At 46.0% G+C, this 25,130-nt stretch overlaps 1 protein-coding gene across 1 annotated transcript in view; it reads left to right on the forward strand.

Moving 5' to 3' along the window:
• The window catches only part of LOC142250099 (uncharacterized), a 154,035-nt gene that overhangs the window by 123,176 nt on the left and 5,729 nt on the right, over positions 1–25,130 (forward strand). Inside the window, exons 72-83 of the mRNA XM_075322164.1 lie at positions 4,000–4,029; positions 4,115–4,147; positions 5,325–5,357; positions 6,661–6,690; positions 9,913–9,942; positions 11,289–11,333; positions 11,490–11,519; positions 12,410–12,439; positions 12,698–12,727; positions 14,284–14,313; positions 15,329–15,373; positions 15,555–15,584. Coding sequence (XP_075178279.1) covers positions 4,000–4,029; positions 4,115–4,147; positions 5,325–5,357; positions 6,661–6,690; positions 9,913–9,942; positions 11,289–11,333; positions 11,490–11,519; positions 12,410–12,439; positions 12,698–12,727; positions 14,284–14,313; positions 15,329–15,373; positions 15,555–15,584 — 396 coding nt within the window. The remainder of the gene's footprint in view (positions 1–3,999; positions 4,030–4,114; positions 4,148–5,324; positions 5,358–6,660; positions 6,691–9,912; positions 9,943–11,288; positions 11,334–11,489; positions 11,520–12,409; positions 12,440–12,697; positions 12,728–14,283; positions 14,314–15,328; positions 15,374–15,554; positions 15,585–25,130) is intronic.

The following is a 25,130-nucleotide window of genomic DNA, read 5'->3' on the forward strand; positions in this document are numbered from 1 at the left end:
CTAGTTACCACTACTGAGCACCCGAGCATGGTAGTGCCCGCTCATCACTAGTTACCAGTACAGAGCACCTGAGCATGGTAGTGCCCGCTCATCACTAGTTACCAGTACTGAGCACCAGAGCATGGTAGTGCCCGCTCATCACTAGTTACCAGTACTGAGCACCCGAGCATGGAAGTGCCCGCTCATCACTAGTTACCAGTACTGAGCACCCGAGCATGGAAGTGCCCGCTCATCACTAGTTACCAGTACTGAGCACCCGAGCATGGTAGTGCCCGCTCATCACTAGTTACCAGTACTGAGCACCCGAGCATGGAAGTGCCCGCTCATCACTAGTTACCAGTACTGAGCACCCGAGCATGGTAGTGCCCGCTCATCACTAGTTACCAGTACTGAGCACCCGAGCATGGTAGTGCCCACTCATCACTAGTTACCAGTACTGAGCACCTGAGCATGGTAATGCCCGCTCATCACTAGTTACCAGTACAGAGCACCCGAGCATGGTAGTGCCCACTCATCACTAGTTACCAGTACTGAGCACCCGAGCATGGTAGTGCCCGCTCATCACTAGTTACCAGTACTGAGCACCCGAGCATGGTAGTGCCCGCTCATCACTAGTTACCAGTACTGAGCATCTGAGCATGGTTGTGCCCGCTCATCACTAGTTACCAGTACAGAGCACCCGAGCATGGTAGTGCCCACTCATCATTAGTTACGAGTACCGAGCACCCGAGCATGGTAGTGCCCGCTCATCACTAGTTACCAGTACAGAGCACCCGAGCATGGTAGTGCCCGCTCATCACTAGTTACCAGTACTGAGCACCCGAGCATGGTAGTGCCCACTCATCATTAGTTACGAGTACCGAGCACCCGAGCATGGTATTGCCCGCTCATCACTAGTTACCAGTACTGAGCACCCGAGCATGGTAGTGCCCGCTCATCACTAGTTACCAGTACTGAGCACCCGAGCATGGTAGTGCCCGCTCACCACTAGTTACCAGTACTGAGCACCCGAGCACGGTAGTGCCCGCTCACCACTAGTTACCAGTACTGAGCACCCGAGCATGGTAGTGCCCGCTCTCCACTAGTTACCAGTACTGAGCACCTGAGCATGGTAGTGTCCGCTCATCACTAGTTACCAGTACTGAGCACCCGAGCATGGTAGTGCCCGCTCATCACTAGTTACCAGTACTGAGCACCCGAGCATGGTAGTGCCCGCTCATCACTAGTTACCAGTACTGAGCACCCGAGCATGGTAGTGCCCGCTCATCACTAGTTACCAGTACAGAGCACCCGAGCATGGTAGTGACCGCTCATCACTAGTTACCAGTACAGAGCACCCGAGCATGGTAGTGACCGCTCATCACTAGTTACCAGTACTGATCACCTGAGCATAGTAGTGTCCGCTCATCACTAGTTACCAGTACAGATCACCTGAGCATGGTAGTGCCCGCTCATCACTAGTTACAAGTACTGAGCACCTGAGCATGGTAGTGCCCGCTCACCACTAATTACCAGTACAGATCACCCGAGCATGGTAGTGACCGCTCATCACTAGTTACCAGTACAGAGCACCCGAGCATGGTAGTGACCGCTCATCACTAGTTACCAGTACTGATCACCTGAGCATAGTAGTGTCCGCTCATCACTAGTTACCAGTACAGATCACCTGAGCATGGTAGTGCCCGCTCATCACTAGTTACAAGTACTGAGCACCTGAGCATGGTAGTGCCCGCTCACCACTAATTACCAGTACAGATCACCTGAGCATGGTAGTGCCCGCTCATCACTAGTTACGAGTACTGAGCACCTGAGCATGGTAGTGCCCGCTCACCACTAGTTACGAGTACTGAGCACCTGAGCATGGTAGTGCCCGCTCATCACTAGTTACGAGTACTGAGCACCTGAGCATGGTAGTGCCCGCTCATCACTAGTTACCAGTACTGAGCACCCGAGCATGGTAGTGCCCACTCATCACTAGTTACCAGTACTGAGCACCTGAGCATGGTAATGCCCGCTCATCACTAGTTACCAGTACAGAGCACCCGAGCATGGTAGTGCCCACTCATCACTAGTTACCAGTACTGAGCACCCGAGCATGGTAGTGCCCGCTCATCACTAGTTACCAGTACTGAGCACCCGAGCATGGTAGTGCCCGCTCATCACTAGTTACCAGTACTGAGCATCTGAGCATGGTTGTGCCCGCTCATCACTAGTTACCAGTACAGAGCACCCGAGCATGGTAGTGCCCACTCATCATTAGTTACGAGTACCGAGCACCCGAGTATGGTAGTGCCCGCTTATCACTAGTTACCAGTACAGAGCACCCGAGCCTGGTAGTGCCCGCTCATCACTAGTTACCAGTACTGAGCACCCGAGCATGGTAGTGCCCGCTCATCACTAGTTACCAGTACTGAGCACCCGAGCATGGTAGTGCCCGCTCACCACTAGTTACCAGTACTGAGCACCCGAGCACGGTAGTGCCCGCTCACCACTAGTTACCAGTACTGAGCACCCGAGCATGGTAGTGCCCGCTTATCACTAGTTACCAGTACAGAGCACCCGAGCATGGTAGTGCCCGCTCATCACTAGTTACCAGTACTGAGCACCCGAGCATGGTAGTGCCCGCTCATCACTAGTTACCAGTACTGAGCACCCGAGCATGGTAGTGCCCGCTCACCACTAGTTACCAGTACTGAGCACCTGAGCATGGTAGTGTCCGCTCATCACTAGTTACCAGTACTGAGCACCCGAGCATGGTAGTGCCCGCTCATCACTAGTTACCAGTACTGAGCACCCGAGCATGGTAGTGCCCGCTCATCACTAGTTACCAGTACTGAGCACCCGAGCATGGTAGTGCCCGCTCATCACTAGTTACCAGTACTGAGCACCCGAGCATGGTAGTGCCCGCTCATCACTAGTTACCAGTACAGAGCACCCGAGCATGGTAGTGACCGCTCATCACTAGTTACCAGTACAGAGCACCCGAGCATGGTAGTGACCGCTCATCACTAGTTACCAGTACTGATCACCTGAGCATAGTAGTGTCCGCTCATCACTAGTTACCAGTACAGATCACCTGAGCATGGTAGTGCCCGCTCATCACTAGTTACAAGTACTGAGCACCTGAGCATGGTAGTGCCCGCTCACCACTAATTACCAGTACAGATCACCTGAGCATGGTAGTGCCCGCTCATCACTAGTTACGAGTACTGAGCACCTGAGCATGGTAGTGCCCGCTCACCACTAGTTACGAGTACTGAGCACCTGAGCATGGTAGTGCCCGCTCACCACTAATTACCAGTACAGAGCACCCGAGCATGGTAGTGCCCGCTCACCACTAGTTACGAGTACTGAGCACCTGAGCATGGTAGTGCCCGCTCACCACTAGTTACGAGTACTGAGCACCTGAGCATGGTAGTTCCCGCTCATCACTAGTTACCAGTACTGAGCACCTGAGCATGGTAGTGCCCGCTCATCACTAGTTACCAGTACTGAGCACCTGAGCATGGTAGTGCCCGCTCATCACTAGTTACCAGTACTGAGCACCTGAGCATGGTAGTGCCTGCTCACCACTAGTTACCAGTACTGAGCACCCGAGCATGGTAGTGCCCGCTCATCACTAGTTACCAGTACTGAGCACCTGAGCATGGTAGTGCCTGCTCACCACTAGTTACGAGTACTGAGCACCTGAGCATGGTAGTGCCCGCTCATCACTAGTTACCAGTACTGAGGACCTGAGCATGGTAGTGCCCGCTCATCACTAGTTACGAGTACTGAGCACACGAGCATCTGGAATATTTAAGGACGATTTAAGCACTACAAACTGGAAAAGAAGAACAGTACAACTAACACCTTTTATGAAGTAATTTGTAAAATACATAAACACATAGAACAGGGTATTACTATAGCACGAGACTCATGAAGTGTAAAGCAACATGTAATAATCGGAGTATTTATCAACACAAAACTTTTTTAAAGCATTTGTTGCTTTATTTGTAGGGCTGGACTGGAATCTGAATTCCCCGGATGGTAATATATCTCGTCTTTTAGAGACCTGTGAAGCATTTGATGCAGTTTTCTAAATTCTCACATTTGTATTATATAATCCTAACAGGAATGAATTGGGACGTGAGCTCCGCAGCTGCTGGTATTTACTGTTTACATTATATTATAATTCAATTTAAAAAACAAGGTTAAGGACAGAATTATAAATTATAAATTATGTATCAGACAGTTTTGGAAACTGATTAACCCTTTCATTACAGAACAATTGTTAGCAGTTGATATACAAAACCTGAATTATAAAACCAATCGCATTATACCCAGCACACACACATCCATATTTTTTCTGGTCTGTTGCACATTGTACAAAAGGTAACCCAGTAAATTGCAGACATGGGCTCCTTGTGCATTTTTGCACTAAAAATTGTAACATTTGGCTGAATAATCCTTCTCCTGGTGGGTAAAGGCAGTGACAATATGAGTTTTCTTTATGCTGCCCCTGCGTGTTGTCCTGTACCTTCCCTTCCTTACACATAAACTACAAAATAGAACTCGTAATGTTTCTCCCCAAGTAGAAATAAGTGTATATAAATGTTGCACCTACAAAGGCAGCTAATCTGATAGCTAAAGGTCTGGGCTTTAATGTGACACACAATTCTAAGCTCTATCCTAGAGGGAATAAGGCACCAGGTTTTTGTTGCCACATATGAGAGCAGTAAAATGTAGGGGTAGAGACCCTTATTCCAGCCATGTGTCACTTACTATGCTGCTTGCTGCTATTTATATAAAATCAGTGCTTTATCTGTTGCAGATCTACCAGGTTTCTGGATGTTGAGCTCTGTAGATATTCTACCACACCCTTGACAGTTTTCTGCACTGTGCATAGGCAGGAAGCTGCCAATCGGTGGTTGGGGCGGGATTATACAGCACTCGTGAATCTTGAGGTTTACTGTTCCTCTAGTGAAAATCTCCTTCTGATAAAACTGATTTTATCGGCACAACAAAAAGCGGCCCAGTGTCTGTCTCTACACTATGCAATTCTCAGGTTAAGTGGCAAAAACCTGGTGACAAATTCTTTTTAACATTTCCGCTTCTCCAAGTGTTTTAAGTAATGATTTATTACATATGAATATATAAAGCATCAACAAATAACAGATCTCAGTTGTTTGCATTTAGGAAATGTGTGGAATTTTTTACATGACTCAGGATAACTCAATAGTGTATTTATGCAGACCTTTATATAAGATAATAAATATCCTTTACGGAGATAAGACTTGTTACAGAATTTAACTACAGAAATGAATCACCTGTTTGTAATTCAGGTATGAAATGGGAAGGACGATCATCACCGACAGGTAGATTTTTTTTATTTGCTTTCTTTCATTGAAAAACAATGTTTTCAGCAAATGACTCCTATCTAGTGATGGGCGAATCTGCAGATACCCGGGATTGGTGGCTCCAACTGGGTGTAAAAAAAAAAGCCCGATTCTGGCCCAGAATTGATCCTGGATATCTACCCAGATGGCGGTCCCATATAAGTCTATGGGGATCAGAATCCAGCGCTTTAAAGTGGTGGTAGAAGGGATAGGGGGATGAGAGCAAGCACGTTATACTTACCGGTCTCCTGTGTGGCTGTAACTCTTCTTCCGCAACTGTTCATTTTTCTTCATACATTTGCGCTGCTTCCCAAACCCACTGGCAGTCCCCACATCTGTGATTCGTTTCAGACAGACTCGACCCCACCCTGTGTGACAGCGAGTCTGACTGCTTTCAATTACAGACTCTGTGTGCATGTCTATAATATAAAAATAAATATATTGGTGTAGGGTCCACCCATATTATGATATCCAGCACAGATAAAGTATATGGCTGCAGCCCCCAGCAGTTCGCTTCTCTTGGATGTGTATCAAAATATAAGGGACCACATGTGGCTTTTAAAAACAATTATTTAAATATATAATTTAAAAATCAGTGTGTGGTCCCTCCCAATTTTCATATGCAGTCACGATAAAGCAGACAGCTGGGGGCTGGAATTCTCTGGCTGGGGAGGACCCCTGGTTATTGGGCCTTCCAGTCTAAAAATAGCAATTATCCCGATTGTTTCCATTGTCCCAGTCCCTGACTTCCCGCTCCTGTCTGTTGTTTGTGTTTCCCTCTGCATTCCTGATCTCCCGGCTTCTGACTCGGTTGTATTTTCTGACTTGATTTTGATCCCCCCTCTGCACTGACTTGGCTTCCCAGCTAGAACCTGACTGTTTGACTACTCTATTGCCCCCTGGTGGTTCACCTGTTATCTGCCTGCTTGAGTTACTCTGCTGTACTTCAGCCTCCTTTCTGTTACAGTGTAACTTTGACTCTCCTTCACTACTCTGCTGCCACCTAGTGGGGAATACGCTGTACTACGTCTTACTAGCCCTTCGTACAGCGTAACATTGTGATTATTGTAGTTTGCCTGTAAATCATTAGAATTGCTTTTCTTCTTATAATTTTTGTTTGTTCAGTTTAAGGAAAAATAGTATTTATCGTCTTCCATCTGCCCAACCTTCTGGCCCCTCGCTTTATAATAGTGATGTAGACCATTGTATGTGCTATCAGATATTTTTATTAGAACTTATTTCATTTTTTTTTTTACATTTGCGGTTTTCCAATCCATTACAGGAATGAAATGGGACTTTGGTTCACCCGAAGGTAGTATTCTTATTCTTGTATAAATCTGTAACTAATGATATTGATAAATACTTGTAAATATGTATTCTACTTTGGCACTTCCATTCTTTTGAACTATAATTTAAAGTTTCTTTACTTTTCTGATTCTGTAAATGTTGGGTAAAAAGAATCACAGTATTTTTTAATCGTTTAGTAGACAGAAATGTAGCTTCTGGGATTTATACTTATAGAATCATTGAATTGTCATTTAGGCTACATGCGCACGCTGCAGTTTTTTCTGCTCACAAACTGCAACCAAAACTGCAACCAAAACTGCACCTTGTCAGAGAGAGCCCGGAAATGTCCCAAAAAACACTTGTAATGTAGGTGCGTTTTTGGTGCATTTTTTAAAAGGAGAAACAAAATATGATAGGAAAGGATAATGGATAGATAGCTAGAATAGATGATAGATAGAAAAAATAGAAAGAATAGCTAGATGGATAGATAATAGATAGATAGATAGATAGATAGATAGATAACATATAGATTACATAATAAGAAATAACAGAATACATAGAAAGAAATAATAGAATAACTTGATAGAGGGATAGCCAGCTTGGTTAGCTTTTTTAAATTTTTTTGGGGCAGCCCTCAGCTCTCTGCTGTACCTTGGCTGGTTATGAAAAATAGAGGGGATCCCACACTATTTTTAATTATTTGATTTGTTAAAAAAAAAATGACGTGGGATCCCCTCATTTTTCTAATGCCAGCCAAGGTGCAGCAGACAACTTGAGGCTGTTATTATTAGGGTTGGAAGGGACATCATTATTTGGCCCTTTCCAACCTAACAATAGCAGCCCACAGCCGCCCCAGAAGTGGCGCATCCATAAGATGCGCCAATTCTGGCGCTGGACCCAGCTCTTCCTGTTGTCCTGGTGCGGTGGCAATCAGGGTAATAAGGAGTTAATGGCAGCAGCCCATAGCTGCCACTAAGCCCTAGGTTAGTGATGTCATGCGTCTATGAGACACCCCACATCACTAATCTGTAAGTGAAAGTAAATAACCACAAACAGCCAAAAAAATCCTTTATTTGAAATAAAATAAAAAGCCACTCTCTTTCACCAGTTTATTAACCCCCAAAACACCCCTACAGGTCCGAAGTAATCCACACGAGGTCACACGATGCTTCCAGCTCTACTACATACCTGTCTTGTCACAGCCAGCGGTCATACAGTATGGCTGCCAGCTGTGACTGTGGACAGAGCCGCAGCGACCAGAATGAACTGGGGTGAACCCCTGACGTCACAGCTACGGGTCCCGAAGTAAGCCGGGTGTTGCAGCAATGACGTCATGGCCGGGTTCACTGCGGTTCAGGCCGCTACTGAAGTGAGCCGCGCGATCGGTGATGCCTTCACTCACGTGAGTCCTCCAGCTGCGGCTCACTTCAGACGCGGCCTGATGTGCGCTCACGGGTGGAGGACTCGAGCTGTCACAGCAAACACCCCATAGATGGCACCGCCGATTGCGCTGCTCACTTCAGTCACTCGGGTAGTTTGCTGTGACAGCTGGTGGATTCCAGCTGTGGAGCGACAGGCTCCACAGCTGGAGTCCTCCAGCTGTTACAGCAAACCACCAGAGTGACTGAAATGAGCCGTGCGATCAGCGGTGCCATGACTCAGATGTTTGCTGTCAAGGCTCGAGTCCTCCACCACTGATAGAGCGACTCTCTTCAGTGCAGTACAATTTAGACATGCCCACCGGCGGATGTGATTGGTTGCAGTCAGATAGCTGTCACTCAGCATGGGGGCTCATCTGACTGCAACCAATCACAGACGGGGGAGGAGTCAATATGTATGAGGCTAATGAGCTGGTTGGGAAGAAGATGAGAGGCGGAGGAGCAGCGTGACAGCCGGTGATCGGTGAGTATGTAGTGATTGGGGAGAATGAGAGAGAGCGCAAGAGAGACAGAGACACTGGAACCGACACTGACACGACACAGACACTAACACGGCACCGACACTCATGGACACGGGCATGGGCACCACACCATCACTGACACAGCACCGACACTGGCGCGGGCACCGACACTGGCACGGGCACCGACACTGGCACGGGCACCGACACTGGCACGGGCACTGACACTGACACGGGCGCGACACTGACACTGACACGGGCACTGACACATTGACACGACACACGGACACCGGCATGTCAAAATCACTCCAGCATTGATTTTGTAATTCTGGAACTTAGTTGGTGAGCTGCGTTTTGGTGACAAAACCGCAGGTTAAACGCATGCAAAATGAATGCCAAACGCACCAATTTGATAGCCTGCATTTTTCCTTGCGTTTTTGATGCCCTTATTGATTTCAATGGGTGACAAATGTTGACAAAAACGCAAGAAAGAATGAACATGCTGCATCTTTTTTGTCTCAAACTTTTGACAAAACAAACGATGACAAATAAACTGCAATGTGCGCAGCAAATCTGACTTCTCATAGACTTTGCTGGGAAGTCAGATGTCTGACAACAAAACTGCACCAAAAAACGCGGCAAAAATGCGGCAAAAAACGCAGCATGCGCATGTAGCCTTAGACTGGTTTGAAGATTCTCACATTTTAACTATATGGGCAACGAGATAAGAAATGAGATAAACTGCAGGTCCGGCTGTCTTTGGAGGGGACAGAAAGGAGATATATGCTGCAGGATGGGTTGTATACAAGAAGCTGAGGGGAGATAAATACTTCAGGATGGGATTAATTAGTTGAGCTCTGTTTGTTGTCTCCTGCTGCTAGTCCAGTGGTGTGAACTGCAAATGGCGCTCTATTGATGCATACTGCAGAGGGTTTTCTTCTGTCATATGCATCAATACAGCGGCATTTGCAGTTTCCCCATCACTGATCTGTCAGCGGCAGGCAACAAACACAGCTCTGCTTTGCTGCTTGGGAGGAGTGCAGAATTACTGAGCTCAGCTAGAACCAGCTAAACGTATGAGCATTTCCATTCTAGTTTCATTTTTTCAAAAGAAGTCTTCTTCTAAAACAGAATTTAATAAGTAAAATAAATTGTGAATATTGTAGTTTGTCTGTAAATCAACACAACTGCTTTTCTTTTTAAGAAAGACAATATTTATGGTCTACCATCTGTGCAACCTTCTGGCACCTCCTTTTATGATAGTGATGTAGACTATTGCATTGCAAGTGCTGTCAGATATTGTCACTGAAATATCTTATTTTACATTTCCCATTTTCCAATCCATAACAGAAATGAAATGGGACCTTGCTTCTCCTGAAGGTAGTATTCCTGTTCTTTTATAAATCTATAACTGATAATATTGTTAAATACTTATAAAAGTATCTACTTTGGAGCTTATATTCTTTTGAACTATTGTTTAAGTTTCTTTAATCTGGAGATACAGGTATTCCTTGCAATTTAGCATTGAGTAAAAAAAATCAAGTATTTTTTAATTATTAATAAATAGAAATGTACCATCTTGGATTTAGCCAAACTTATAGAATCATTGAATTGTCATTTAGACAGGTTTGAGAACTCTGACATTTCAACTATACGGGCAACTAGATAAGAATAGAGAGATGTACTGCAGGTTGGGCTGTATATAGAGGGGACAGAAAGGAGATATATGCTGCAGGATGGGTCGTATACCGGAAGCTAAAAGGAGATAAATACTGCAGGATGGGATGAATTAATGTTGTCTCCTGCTGATAGTCCAGTAATGTGAAACTGCAAATGCCGCTCTATTGATGCACACTACAGAGGATTTTCTTCTGTCACATGCATCCACACAGCAGCATTTGCAGATTGACATCACAGACAGCTATTCTGATGTTAATAGAAGATGAAATCGGCCGGGCAGGGTAGTGCGCAGGAGCAGAGAGTGCGCAGGAGCAGAGAGTGCACAGAGGCATTAGGTAAATTCTATGTTTAAATTAACTTCATGATAACTCAGAAGCCGGGATTATAAGGCGCACACAGGATCGGGTGGAGGGGTGCGTTACCCTAATTAAATAGCTGTCTATATTAAAAAAATCTGTCCAGGAAATCCAGAGAAATCAAGCAAGGCATAAGAAAGGTATGCAATAGAAGAAAAATAACCCAGCTTCCGGAATAATATTAAATCTTGTGCAAGCTTTATTTTAAAGGACGTAAAAAATATTTGTCATTACAAGGGACAAAATAGGGAGCCCATGTGCAGCTTCGCGTTTCGAACGCTACCTGTGTTATTTATGAAGCCTGACAGATTTGACAAAGAACGCAGGTAGCGTTCAAAACACGTAGCCGCACACGGGCTCCCTATTTTGTCCCTTGTAATGACAAATATTTTTTACATCCTTTAAAATAAAGCTTGCACAAGATTTAGTATTATTCCGGAAGCTGGGTTATTTTTCTTCTATTGGATCCCTGCACTACCAGAGTGTTCTCCTTGCATGCCGGACCTGGCCGCAGCTGAGCTGCATCACCTTCTTTCCCATAAGAAAGGTATGGATTTACTCAGGGTAAATGCAGATTTACAACCATACCATCAGTTTAGGGTAGAAATTCCCCCTGACAGGTTCCCCTAAAGTAAATGGAATATTTGTTAAATGTGTATCCTTATAAAACCTGTTTATCTTTACACTTAGGAACGCAATGGGACTCAATGAAATGGGGTTCAGCGTCATCAGGAGGTAATTTTTGACCTTTCTAGAAGGTTTTAGAGCATTTTCTTGCTGATTTGTTCTGGTGTAGGGCGTTGCTGTCACAATTTATAACACTGTACAAATGTCTGTAAAAATGACTAAATCTGTATAAACAACAATCTGTTGTTCTTAATTATGTCATAGGGAAAAAATGGGATGAGACCTCTCCAACAGGTAAGATCTATGTCCACTGCCAGAAATCCGATTGTAGAGCATTGATACTGTAGCATGTTAATTGCCTAATTTAACATAATTACTATTAGGACGCAGTCACACGGCCGCATAACACGGACAACGATCGCATGGCAATGCATGAGCCCACATCAAAAGGAGGAACATGACCAATGACTTACCTATATGTCAATGGTCGTGAAGGGGTTAAGTGAATTACTGTATTTTTTGGATTATAAGACGCACTTTTCCTCCCAAAATTTGGGAGGAAAATGAGGGGCGCGTCTTAAAATCCAAATGTAGTTTACTAGGGGATGGTGGAGAGGGGTCACAGGAGGTAGGGGCCATGCATTGGCACGGCTATGTGCCAGGGCTGCAAGGCTCTTTGCGGCATGCGTTGAAGCTCTGTGCCGCAGGGCTGTGTGCGGCCGGCGGCAAGGCACGGGCTATTCTGAAGATGTCGGTACTGAGTACTTCAAATAATGGCACTCAGAGTGGGCGCATGCACAGATGGTGCTGTCACCTCAAGCACCAACTCCAGATGCCATTTTTTTTTTTGAAGCCCCAGGACAGAACAGAGCCCGCAGCTCCAGGAAATAGCAGCGCCGCAGCCTGCAGTGAGTATCTTGGACCCCTCTGTACTACCCGCAGTATCGCCGTACTCCAGCACTGCCCCTGCTTCCTGGGACCACCACTGACGCCCCCCTCCCGTCCAGTAAGAAACCACTGGATTATAAAACTGACCCCATTTTTTTTTTTCATTTTTTTTTCCCCTCTAAATTTGGGGTGTGTCTTATAATCTGGTGCGTCTTATAAAAAGAAAAGTACAATATATAAAACTAGAACTGAAAGATTTTACTGAATTCAATTTTTTATTTTTCAAACCCTAACAGATTTCCAATGGGACGCAAGCGCAGGAGCAGGTAACAATTCTCAACATCTTTTTTTCAAAGTACTGAAGCCCTTTACAAATATTTTGAAATCTATCGAAATTAGACATAACGATAAAATAAATGTGTACATATTCATAAAAACATAGAATATGCACAGAATATGTATAAACACATAGAACAGAGCATTACTATAGCATGAGACTCATGAAGTGTCAGAAAACACGGAATGATCGGAGCATTTATCAGACGGGACGTATTTAAAAAAACATTTGTTCCTTTTGATTTCAGGAATGAATTGGAATTCTCATTCCCCGGACGGTAATCGCACATCTTTTGTTCAATTTTAGCGCACTTTGATGCAGTTTTTGAAGCTCACACATTTGTGCTATAAAATCTTAACAGGAATGAAATGGGATATAAACTCCGCAGCTGCCGGCATTTCTTATATATCATTTTCATTCAAAAGAAAACTTTACCTAAAACAAGGTTTCCTTATTAATACCAATATTAATAATAATATTAGTATTATTGTGTATTAGCCAGCCATGGAAATTACTTATGCTTTCACAATCTGGACAGTTTTCACAGTTCTAAAATAATAAAAGACATCAAAATAAATCTTTTTATCCCCCTCCCCCATCACTCACCCCAATCCCATACATCCATATATTTTCTGATATGTAGCACATTGTAAAAATACAATCCAACAATGCGCCCATGCACTTCCTCATACACTTTTGAATAAAGCTGTAACATGTTGTCTGCAATCTGTAAATGTGCTGATCAGGTTCAAGGAGTGATAAAATACATAACTACTTTCCCTGTTATAGTCGAAAAGGCGTTTATGATGTGGCTGAGCGCTTATATGTTCCTTCTTCAATAAAGGGAAATATTCAAATTGTCTCTCCAGTAAAGGAGACAAACTCTAGCACAGCGCCACCTATTGGAAGTAGCGATCCTAAAAGTCACAAGTGGATTTTCAACAATCCTTTGCAATATCAATAAAGGGAGTGATACCATGCTATTTCTTTCTGTTGCGCCTGTCTTTCCCTGCACCTTCCTTTCACTACACATATACAAGCCAGATAGTATAACTCTTCATGCTACATAAAGATATAACCCTGCAGATTGACCCTATATTTACCAGAAAGAAAAATGTCAATCTTTTATAAAATAAAATATTTGAAGAGACCATTAATATTTATTGATATGGAAAAGACTAAAGCAAACTGGGAATAAGTAAATATTAAATAAATACATCCCAAATATTACATATGCAAAGTGCTTAATAGTAGGGGTAACACATTTAAATTGCCTAAATTATATATATCAAAACCTTAGATGATATGGACCCTAATTAAAGCCTCAGATATTTGCAATGGGTCAGTGCTGGAGTGTGGATTATATTTCCTTATAGTGCCCGATGCACGTTTCACTGTCGCTTCTTTCAGGGTTGCCTCCAGCTTCCTGCTGCCCCAGGAAAAAAACAATAATAGTGCTTCAATTGGTTTACATTGTATTTCTTAATCTTATGAGCATTTCCATTCTAGTTTTCCTATTCATTACAGGTTATTGTGGGGTTGTAGAAACCTTTTAAAAATATTTCAAAAGAAGTCTTCTTCCAAAACAGAATGTAATAGTAAAATAAATTGTGATTATTGTAGCTTGTCTGTAAATCAACACAATTGCTTTTCTTGTTATATTTTTTTGTTTGTTCAGTTTAAGAAAAAATAGTATTAATCGTCTTCCATCTGCCCAACCTTCTGGCCCCTCGCTTTATGATAGTGATGTAGACCATTGTATGTGCTATCAGATATTTGTATTAGAACATATTTCTCTTTTTTTTACATTTTCCATTTTCTAATCCATTACAGGAATGAAATGGGACTTTGGTTCACCCAGAGGTAATATTCTTATTCTTGTATAAATCTATAACTAATGATATTGATAAATACTTGTAAAAATGTATTCTACTTTGGTGTTTCCATTCTTTTGAACTAAAATTTAAAGTTTCTTTATTCTGATGCGGTAAATGTTGGGTAAAAATAATCACAGTATTTTTTAATCATTTAATAGACAGAAATGTACCTTCTGGGATTTCATTATACTTATAGAATCATTGAATTGTCATTGAGACTGGCTTGAAGACTCTCACATTTTACCTATATGGTCAACTAGATAAGAAATGAGATATACTGCAGGTTAGGCTGTCTTTGGAGGGGACAGAAAGGAGATATATGCTGCAGGACGGGTTGTATACAAGAAGCTGAGAGGAGATAACTACTTCAGGATGGGATTAATTAGTTGAGCTGTGTTTGTTGTCTCCTGCTACTAGTCCAGTAATGTGAAACAGCAAATGCTGCTCTATTGATGCATACTGCAGAGGATTTTCTTCTGTCACATGCATCAATACAGCAGCATTTGCAGTTTCCCCATCACCGATCTGTCAGCGGCAGGCAACAAACACAGCTCTGCTTTTCTGCTTGGGAGGAGTGCAGAATTACTGAGCTCAGCTAGAACCAGCTAACAATGATATAAAACCACACAGGCAGCTATTCTGATGTTGATAGAAGAAGATAATATCGGCCGGGCAGGGTAGTGCGCAGGAGCATAAGGAAAATTCTACACTTAAATTAGCTTGATGGTAACTCAGAAGCGTGAATAATAAGGAGCACACAGGATCGGGTGGAGGGGTGCGTTACCCTAATTATATGGATATCTATATTTTAAAAATCTGTCCAGGAAATCCAGAGAAATCAAGCAAGGCATCAGAAAGGTATGGATTTACTCAGGGTAAATGCAGATTTACAACCATACCATTAGTTTAGGGTAGAAATTCCCCCTGACAGGTTCCCCTAAAGTAAATGGAATATTTGTTAAATGTGTATCTTTATAAAACCTGTTTATATTTACACTTAGGAATGCAATGGGACTCAATGAAATGGGATTCAGCGTCATCAGGAGGTAATTCTTGTTCTCCTTTTTTCTCAATGGACAAAGTCACCTTTCTAGAAGGTTTTAGAGCATTTTCTTGCTGATTTGTACTGGTGTAGGGCGATTCCGTCACAATTTATAACGCTGCACAAATGTCTGTAAAAATGACTAAGTCTGTACAGACAAAAATCTGTTCTTAATTATTTCATAGGGAAACAATGGGGTGTGACCTCTCCAACAGGTAAGATCTATGTCCACTGCCAGAAATCCATGATTGTAGAGCATTGGTATCTTGTTAATTGCCTAATTTAACATAATTACTATTAGGGCGCAGTCACACGGACAACGAGCGCATCACAACGCATGTCCTGGCTGGCGGCTCTCCTGACCCGAGCGTGTCAGCTTCATGTATTTGTATGCAGCTCTCACATTCAGATGAGGAGGGCTACTGGTCAGGCCATACATTGCGATGCGATCAAGGTCCATGTTACATTGCCATGAGACTGTGTTCTTTAAAGAATATTGTAGAGAAGAAGAATTAAATTGTTGAACTCACACATTCATAAAAATTCAGAAAACTTTAATCGAAATTGGTAAAATTATAGCGGGGTAACAAATGAAATACTATAGTGTACAGACAACAGCCATTTCACACCCAACCGGTGCTTTTTCCTGGTCCCAACTCAACAACCATTTTTATGGGTAACTGCTCTTTTAAAAAACTTCTAATATCTCATAGAGACGTATTTTGATTACAGTTGAGGTTCACTGATCAGTAAAATGAAGGCGCAGAAGCACTAAGCCAAGCATTATTGTCTTCCGACACTGAAGAATGATTCCGGAAATTTTCTGCTGAGGTTCTCTTCGGTGACAGTCGGAGGGCTGCACTCAGCCGGGCACTTGTGTTCCCGTGTTTTAGGGATTTTAGTGATCTTGGCACCCAAACCCCCAACAAACAAAAACTTCTGACATATCTATAACATTTTGGATATCTTAACAGTTCAGTTACACTTCAGTTAAGTAAATAGCCATTTTTAGAAATGTAAATAGCCATTTATTTACTTCTTCCCCTTACTTGTTGTTAGTCATTTTGGTGTTTAGGCACTGAATACTTATGCTTTTTTCCAGTAAAATCAGATGTAAATTATTCTACATTATTGTATTATTATTATTATTATTATTATCATTATTATTATTCAGTATAGTCAACAACTATTTTACTTCCTAATAATAAAACAATTTTAAAAAAATAATTGTCACGAACAGCCGGGTGGGGGTCTCACAAGATCCACCCACTGTTCACCAATTTGTCAAGAACAGACTGCTCTCTTGCACCCCTCTTGTCAGCAGGTTACTTTTGGTACTGCTGGACAATAAGTAAATAACAATGCTGAGCTACTAATGTCAAATATTGAAGGTCTGCCAGCATGGGTAATGTACAGTACAGACCAAAAGTTTGGACACACCTTCTTATCTCTAGAACAACTGTTAAGAGGAGACTTTGTGCAGCAGCCTTCATGGTAAAATAGCTGCTAGGAAACCACTGCTAAGGACAGGCAACAAGCAGAAGAGACTTGTTTGGGCTAAAGAACACAAGGAATGGATATTAGACCAGTGGAAATCTGTGCTGTGGTCTGATGAGTCCAAATTTGAGATCTTTGGATCCAACCACCGTGTCTTTGTAGAAAAGGTGAACGGATGGACTCTACATGCCTGGTTCCCACCGTGAAGCATGGAGGAGGAGGTGTGATGGTGTGGGGGGGCTTTGCTGGTGACACTGTTGGGGATTTATTCAAAATTGAAGGCATACAGAACCAGCATGGCTACCACAGCATCTTGCAGCGGCGTGCTATTCCATCCGGTTTGCGTTTAGTTGGACCATCATTTATTATTCAACAGGACAATGACTCCAAACACACCTCCAGGCTGTGTAAGGGCTATGTGACTAAGAAGGAGAGTGATGGGATGCTACGTCAGATGACCTGGCCTCCACAGTCACCAGACCTGAACCCAATCGAGATGGTTTGGGGTGAGCTGGACCGCAGAGTGAAGGCAAAAGGGGCCAACAAGTGCTAAGCATCTCTGGGAACTCCTTCAAGACTGTTGGAAAACCATTTCCGGTGACTGAAGCTCATCAAGAGAATGCAAAGAGTATGCAAAGCAGTAATCAAAGCAAAAGGTGGCTACTCTGAAGAACCTAGAATATAAGACATATTTTCAGTTGTTTCACACTTTAAGTATTTCATTCCACATGTTTTAATTCATAGTTTTGATGCCTTCAATGTGAATCTACAATTTTCAGAGTCCTGAAAATAAAGAAAACTCTTTGAATGAGAAGGTGTCTCCAAACCTTTGCTCTGTACTGTATATATCACCGATTCCCGCTAATGGAAGATATATATACCTCAGTACCCCTTACTGATGGCGTCCCAATAATTCTAGACAACAATTAGTCCGCTGCCACCACCGAACCTTTACAGGTTATCCGGACACCCGTTACAGATAGCAAAAGGCTCTTTGGGTTTGGATTCGTATATAAAGCAGGAGGAACGAACTCTTGAATTTTATATATTTAATCCAAAAATAGGCAGTGTTTATAAAGTGTATATACAAGATATTACAAAAGGGGAACAATACAAGTACAGTTTACACAATTACATAAAATAAAAGGGATAAACATGAAACTTACTAAACTCATGCCATAGATGTGCCGTCCGAATTTATGGAGGGAGGGGCTCTAGTAGAAGATGGCAAAGAAGCGAACAGCACCACCACTTAGGTATGCCCTCCAGTACTGAAAAACTCCAAAAAAGGGCTCCTGAGTTTTATGCCCTCAGGTCACCCTCCCATCTGTGACCTCATTTTACGATATCTTGTGGGCTGTGCCAAGATTGTCAGAAAGTTCTGTAATTCTAGTTTTTTTCCATATCTTTGCTCCTGGGCCTCACAGGTGAGAGATATTAGCATCATATTTTAAATCTCGGTTTTTCATTCGCATAGATACCAATCACAACACATTTAGCATTATTTTATTGAACCATACCTATATTTGTCGGGATACCAGCGATCACCTAGCAAAGCCAAACGGTGCTCCCCGTTCAGCGGTTCGCTGAGATTCCTAAAATATGCTTTTCATTTTTCTAGCATTAACATGGCACCTAAAAACTGGATTAATAGTTTTCCCCCCAAAAGAACAAAGATGTCTTTCTCTGTACATCTTCCTTTCAGAAGCTTCCATCCCCCCTGGTCGGAAATACCGAACTCTCAATACTTAAACCCTCAGTTAATAGTGGTCGTCACTTAGGGGTACTTTGCACGTTGCGACATCGCTAGCATCGGCTAGCGATGCCGAGCACGATAGTTCCCGCCCCCGTCTCACATGCGATATCTTGTGATAGCTGCCGTAGCGATAATGTTTCACACGCACTTACCTGCCCTGCGACGTTGCTCTGGCCGGCAACCTGCCTCCTTCCTAAGGGGGCGGGTCATGCGACGTCACAGAGATGTCACACAGCAGGCGGCCAATGGAAGCGGAGGGGCGGAGATTAGCGGGACGTAAACATCCCCCCACCTCCTTTCTTCTGCATAGCCGGTGGAGGCAGGTAGGAGATGTTCCTCGATCCTGCGGCTTCATACACAGCGATGTGTGCTGCCGCAGGAACGAGTGACAACATCGTATCTCCTATTGGTGCTACATTATGGAAATGACCGACACTACACAGATCACCGATTTTTGACGCTTTTGTTTATCAGCGCATCTAGGCTTTACACGTTGCGACGTTGTTATCGGCGCCGGATGTGCATCACTTTCGATTTGACCCCGACGGTATCGCAGTAGCGATGTCGCAATGTGCAAAGTCCCCCTAAGAGACCTTAGATTTTTAACATGACAGTAATCAAATGGGTTTTTACTAGAGGAGAGTAAATTAATTTGAGTGGATAAGAATTCTACTTGAATCTTACAAAAATTTGCATTCACCAAAGTGCAGATTTTTTCTAATTTACTTGTGCACAGATGCAGCAAAATGATGGCTCATGACCGCTATTTTTCTGAACCATAATACTTCATTAAAAGGTTAAAAAATTGGAAAAAAATTCATATACTGATACTCACCACCACCCACTGGCTCCTCACCACTACTTCTCATACCCTACTATGCTGTACTTTTGGCATTTATGGCTCCAGAGAGGTTTTAAAAAGGTCACAGTGCACACAAGGAAGCTTTTGACCTCACACTTTCTTACGCAGAAATCAGGGCTGGACCTGGGGAGGGTGAGTAAAATGGTGTCAATTTTTTTAAGTTTTTGTGAGTTTTGTTATTAGTTATAAAATCATGAAAATTGGCTACTAGACTTTGGACTGGGATTTGAACATGCCCCATAATGTTTGATACATAAGCATAGGTGTTACATCTCGTGGCTCTCCTGAGGCAAGGACTGAGGCAGTCTCCCATTCCTTGCCTGCCACGAGCACTCTTGCTCAGCAGCGCCGAAGGTCTGCCAGACTGCGTAGTGTGCAGGAGATACCTTCTCAGAGAGGCAGCAGAAGGGTGACACCTAGTGGTTCTCCTGTTACAAGGAGTGAAGCGGTCTCCCATTTCTGGCCTGCCGCAGACTCTCCTGCTCAGCGGCCCCGAAGGTCTGCGAGGCTGCGCAATGTGCAGAGGTTTACTGCTCAGGGAAGCAGTGAGATTCCCGTTATCTCTGCACATTGTGAGACCGAGGATCCCGCCTCTATTTCCCAGAGGCAGGAGGGTGAGCATGTGCAATGCGTGGTGGGTCCTGATTCGCTCACTGACGTCACACGGCTTGATGACAAGGCTGGTGACGTGGTGAATCCTGACTGGCCAGGCTGGGACGTCGTGGACCCTGATTGGGTCAAGTCCGTCATCTCCGCCTCGCGCCCGCCCTCGGGTGGAGCTGCACCTCCTTAAAAGCTCCCCCTGCCATCATGGCGGTGCGCGACCGTCCTTCTATGTTTGGATGTCTGGCAGCGTGCTGCCACGCCACTGCTCAGGCATTACTGTCTCTTGTGGGCTTGGCCCTTGCTGCTCCGGCAGTACCTCGTTTGCAGGCCGTGTTCCTGCCTTGCTGCTCCGGCAGTACCCCCGTCAACAGGCCGTGTTCCTGTCCCAGGTGAGCTCCTCAAGTCTCCATTGGACTCACCTGGTTATTGAAAGCACACGTGCGTGGGCACCTCTGTGCTACCCTCGTGCCATATTCTCGTGACTTCCACTGGCACACGTGCGTGGGCACCTCTGTGCTTCCCCGTGCAACAGGTACACCGAGCCGTGAGATCTGTGCCATACAACCCTCAGGGGTTAGGGCAGATCGGTGTACATAGATCGTCTGTGACATTCCAGACGATCGCTAGCAGCAACCCGCTCACTCTTCACCCACCATAGCGGCGGTCCCTTACACCGCACAGTGGACCTTGACCGGCGGAAGCAGTCCATTTCCCATCTTGGCACGCTTCCCCAGGTCCCCCTCGTAACATTACGGTCGCGCCAAAGGTCTGGCTATGGCTGAAGAGCAGCAGCAGTTGCTGCGTTATGTGCAGCAGTTGGAGTCACGATTGGCAGCAGTGGAGCAGTCTTCCTCCGATAAGACTACTCTGACGACAGTCGCCACCCAGGCGGCTACCCAGGCTGTGCTATTGGGCGGAAGGTCTCCTCGGCTTGCGCTTCCAGAGCGCTTTAGCGGCAACAGCTCTGAGTGCCGTGGGTTTATAAACCAGGTTACCACCTACTTAGAGCTGTCCGCGACTCTTTACGCTACCGAGAAGGCGAAGGTAGCCTTCGTCCAGTCCCTGCTCACAGGGAGAGCGCTGAAGTGGTCCACGCCGTTGTGGGAGCGCGGAGATCGTGTGGTGAATAACTTAGCAGCTTATCTTGGGGCCATGAGAATGGTGTTCCTCGGGCCTCAAGTCACCCACGATTCCGCGCTGCGCCTCCTACGACTTCGGCAAGGGTCTGCTTCAGTCGGGGACTTTGCTGTACACTTTAGGACACTGGCCGCAGAGCTGGACTGGCCGGATAAGGTCCTTGTCCCTGTGTTTTGGGAGGGCCTGGCAGGGTTTGTCAAAGACGCACTGGACAGGGGTTCATTCGCAAGTCTATTTCACCGGCTGGTGCAGGGTTCTTTTTTGTGCAGAAGAAGGAAGGGGATCTGCGCCCCTGTATCGATTACAGGGGATTAAATGCAATCACAATCAAGAACAAATACCCTTTGCCCCTCATTACTGAGCTATTTGATCGATTCCGCGGGGCAAAGGTCTTGACAAAGCTGGATCTACGCGGGGTGTATAATCTAGTGCGAGTCCGAAAGGGCGATGAGTGGAAGACCGCCTTTAACACCAGGGATGGTCACTACGAATATCTAGTAATGCCCTTCGGACTCTGCAATGCCCCCGCCGTATTTCAAGACTTTGTGAATGACATTTTCCGGGATTTGTATCTTTCCGTGGTTGCATACCTGGATGACATTCTTATCTTCTCCCCCGATCTTACCACCCATCGGAGGGATGTCATCCGAGTACTTAAGAGGCTCCGCACCCATTCGTTATATGCTAAGCTGGAAAAGTGCGTTTTTGAACAGGAATCCTTGCCGTTCCTGGGGTACATAGTGTCCAGTCAGGGGTTAGCAATGGCCCGGGGAAGTTGGAGACAGTGATGAACTGGCCTGAGCCCCGCTCGCTGAAGGCGATCCAGCGATTCTTGGGGTTTATCAATTATTATCGCCAGTTCATTCCCAACTTCTCGACGGTGGCAGCACCCATCATTGCCCTTACCCGCAAGGGCGCTAATCCCAAAGCATGGACACGGGAAACGGTAGAGGCATTTCACACTCTCAAAACTCACTTCTCCAGAGCTCCCATCCTTCATCGTCCAGACATCTCCAAACCCTTCCTACTGGAGGTAGACGCCTCTTCGGTCGGTGCAGGTGCAGTCCTGTACCAGAAAAACGAACGTGGAAGGAAACATCCGTGTTTCTTTTTCTCCAAGACCTTTTCTCCGGCCGAGAGGAACTACTCCATAGGGGATAGGGAGTTACTGGCGATGAAACTAGCATTCCAGGAATGGCGGCATCTCCTGGAGGGTGCGAAGCATCCATTTGAGGTTTTTTCTGACCACAAAAACCTCACATACCTCCAGACAGCACAACGCCTGAACCCAAGGCAGGCCCGTTGGTCTTTATTCTTCTCCCGGTTCCGCTTTATTATCCGCCACCTGGCCGGTGAGAAGAACGTACGGGCCGATGCCTTGTCACGTTGTATGGTTGTGTTGGAGGAGGACGAGGAGGAGCCTCGTCTTATACTACCCCCGGACAGCTTGAGGATGGTCACTCCCACTTCTTTGGACCAGGTGCCACCTGGCAAAACCCTCGTTCCCCCTGAACTACGGAACGAGGTGCTATCGTGGGCCCATGCCTCCAAAGTCGGGGGTCACTTCGGGGTCAAAAGGACCAGAGACCTGGTGACCAGGCATTATTGGTGGCCGAGACTACCCCAGGACATACAGGAATATGTGGGAGCCTGTATGTCGTGTGCTCGGAATAAGCCGTCCCGGCAGAGACCTGCAGGTCTTCTTCACCCACTGCCAGTGCCGGATCGTCCCTGGGAAGTGGTAGGGATGGACTTCCTGGGAGATCTGCCCAAGTCAGCAGGGCACAGAGTCGTATGGGTCATCACGGACCACTTCTTTAAAATGGTCCACTTGGTGCCTCTCCCATGACTCCCGACGTCACGTGCTCTCGCCACCTTGTTCATTCGGCATGTATTTAGGTTGCATGGCATGCCTGACAAGGTGGTGAGCGACCGGGGTCCCCAGTTCGCGTCTCGCTTCTGGAGAGAGCTCTGTAAGCTCCTGCAGATAGAGCTGAACATCTCCTCCGCATACCATCCCGAGACCAATGGACTAGTGGAGAGGACTAATCAGACCTTGGTAACTTACCTCCGCCATTTTATATCCGCGCACCACGACAACTGGGCTAACCTCTTTCCTTGGGCCGAATTTGCCATTAACAATTCGGTCCATGAATCCTCTGGCCAGACTCCGTTCCTACTCAATAATGGACAACATCCCAGAATCCCGGTTCCGATGCCCATTACGTCATCCGATACTAGAGTGGAGGATTGGGCGACCAAGGCCCGGGAGATCTGGGATGACACCCAAGAGGCTCTTAAAAGGGCCAAAGACCGGATGGTGACAACGGCTGATGTTCGCCGCCGCCCTGCACCATCCTTCGCCCCTGGTGACCTAGTATGGCTGTCCTCTAAGAATGTTAACCTACGGGTACAGGCAGCCAAATTCGCCCCTAGGTATCTGGGTCCGTTTAAAGTACTACAGCAGGTAAACCCAGTGGCATATCGACTCCAGCTCCCTCCACGCTGGGCTATAGCCAACACCTTTCACGTGTCCCTCCTGAAACCCGTACGACTTAATAAATTCTCGGGGCGCCTGCCGGCTCAAACCGACTCCCCGTCCGACGACCCTGAGGTGGCAAAACTTGTGGAGACAAAAGTCATACAGGGCAAGAGGTACTACCTCGTGGAGTGGGCCGGCCGTGGTCCGGAGCATAGATCCTGGGAGTTGGAGGATCATATCCGCGCCCCGGGTTTGATAGCGGCCTTCGAGCACGGACAGGGGGGGGGCCTAGACGGGGGGGTAATGTTACATCTCGTGGCTCTCCTGAGGCAGTCTCCCATTCCTTGCCTGCCACGAGCACTCCTGCTCAGCAGCGCCGAAGGTCTGCCAGACTGCGTAGTGTGCAGGAGATACCTTCTCAGAGAGGCAGCAGAAGGGTGACACCTAGTGGTTCTCCTGTTACAAGGAGTGAAGTGGTCTCCCATTTCTGGCCTGCCGCAGACTCTCCTGCTCAGCGGCCCCGAAGGTCTGCGAGGCTGCGCAATGTGCAGAGGTTTACTGCTCAGGGAAGCAGTGAGATTCCCGTTATCTCTGCACATTGTGAGACCGAGGATCCCGCCTCTATTTCCCAGAGACAGGAGGGTGAGCATGTGCAATGCGTGGTGGGTCCTGATTCGCTCACTGATGTCACACGGCTTGATGACAAGGCTGGTGACGTGGTGAATCCTGACTGGCCAGGCTGGGACGTCGTGGACCCTGATTGGGTCAAGTCCGTCATCTCCGCCTCGCGCCCGCCCTCGGGTGGAGCTGCACCTCCTTAAAAGCTCCCCCTGCCATCATGGCGGCGCGCGACCGTCCTTCTATGTTTGGATGTCTGGCAGCGTGCTGCCACGCCACTGCTCAGGCATTACTGTCTCTTGTGGGCTTGGCCCTTGCTGCTCCGGCAGTACCTCGTTTGCAGGCCGTGTTCCTGCCTTGCTGCTCCGGCAGTACCCCCGTCAACAGGCCGTGTTCCTGTCCCAGGTGAGCTCCTCAAGTCTCCATTGGACTCACCTGGTTATTGAAAGCACACGTGCGTGGGCACCTCTGTGCTACCCTCGTGCCATATTCTCGTGACTTCCACTGGCACACGTGCGTGGGCACCTCTGTGCTTCCCCGTGCAACAGGTACACCGAGCCATGAGATCTGTGCCATACAACCCTCAGGGGTTAGGGCAGATCGGTGTACATAGATCGTCTGTGACATTCCAGACGATCGCTAGCAGCAACCTGCTCACTCTTCACCCACCATAGCGGCGGTCCCTTACACCGCACAGTGGACCTTGACCGGCGGAAGCAGTCCATTTCTCATCTTGGCACGCTTCCCCGGGTCCCCCTCGTAACACATAGGTATAAATACTTTACTACTCTTTTGAACAGAAA

This window comes from Anomaloglossus baeobatrachus, chromosome 8, assembly GCF_048569485.1.
Source record: "Anomaloglossus baeobatrachus isolate aAnoBae1 chromosome 8, aAnoBae1.hap1, whole genome shotgun sequence".
Lineage (NCBI taxonomy): Eukaryota > Metazoa > Chordata > Amphibia > Anura > Aromobatidae > Anomaloglossus > Anomaloglossus baeobatrachus.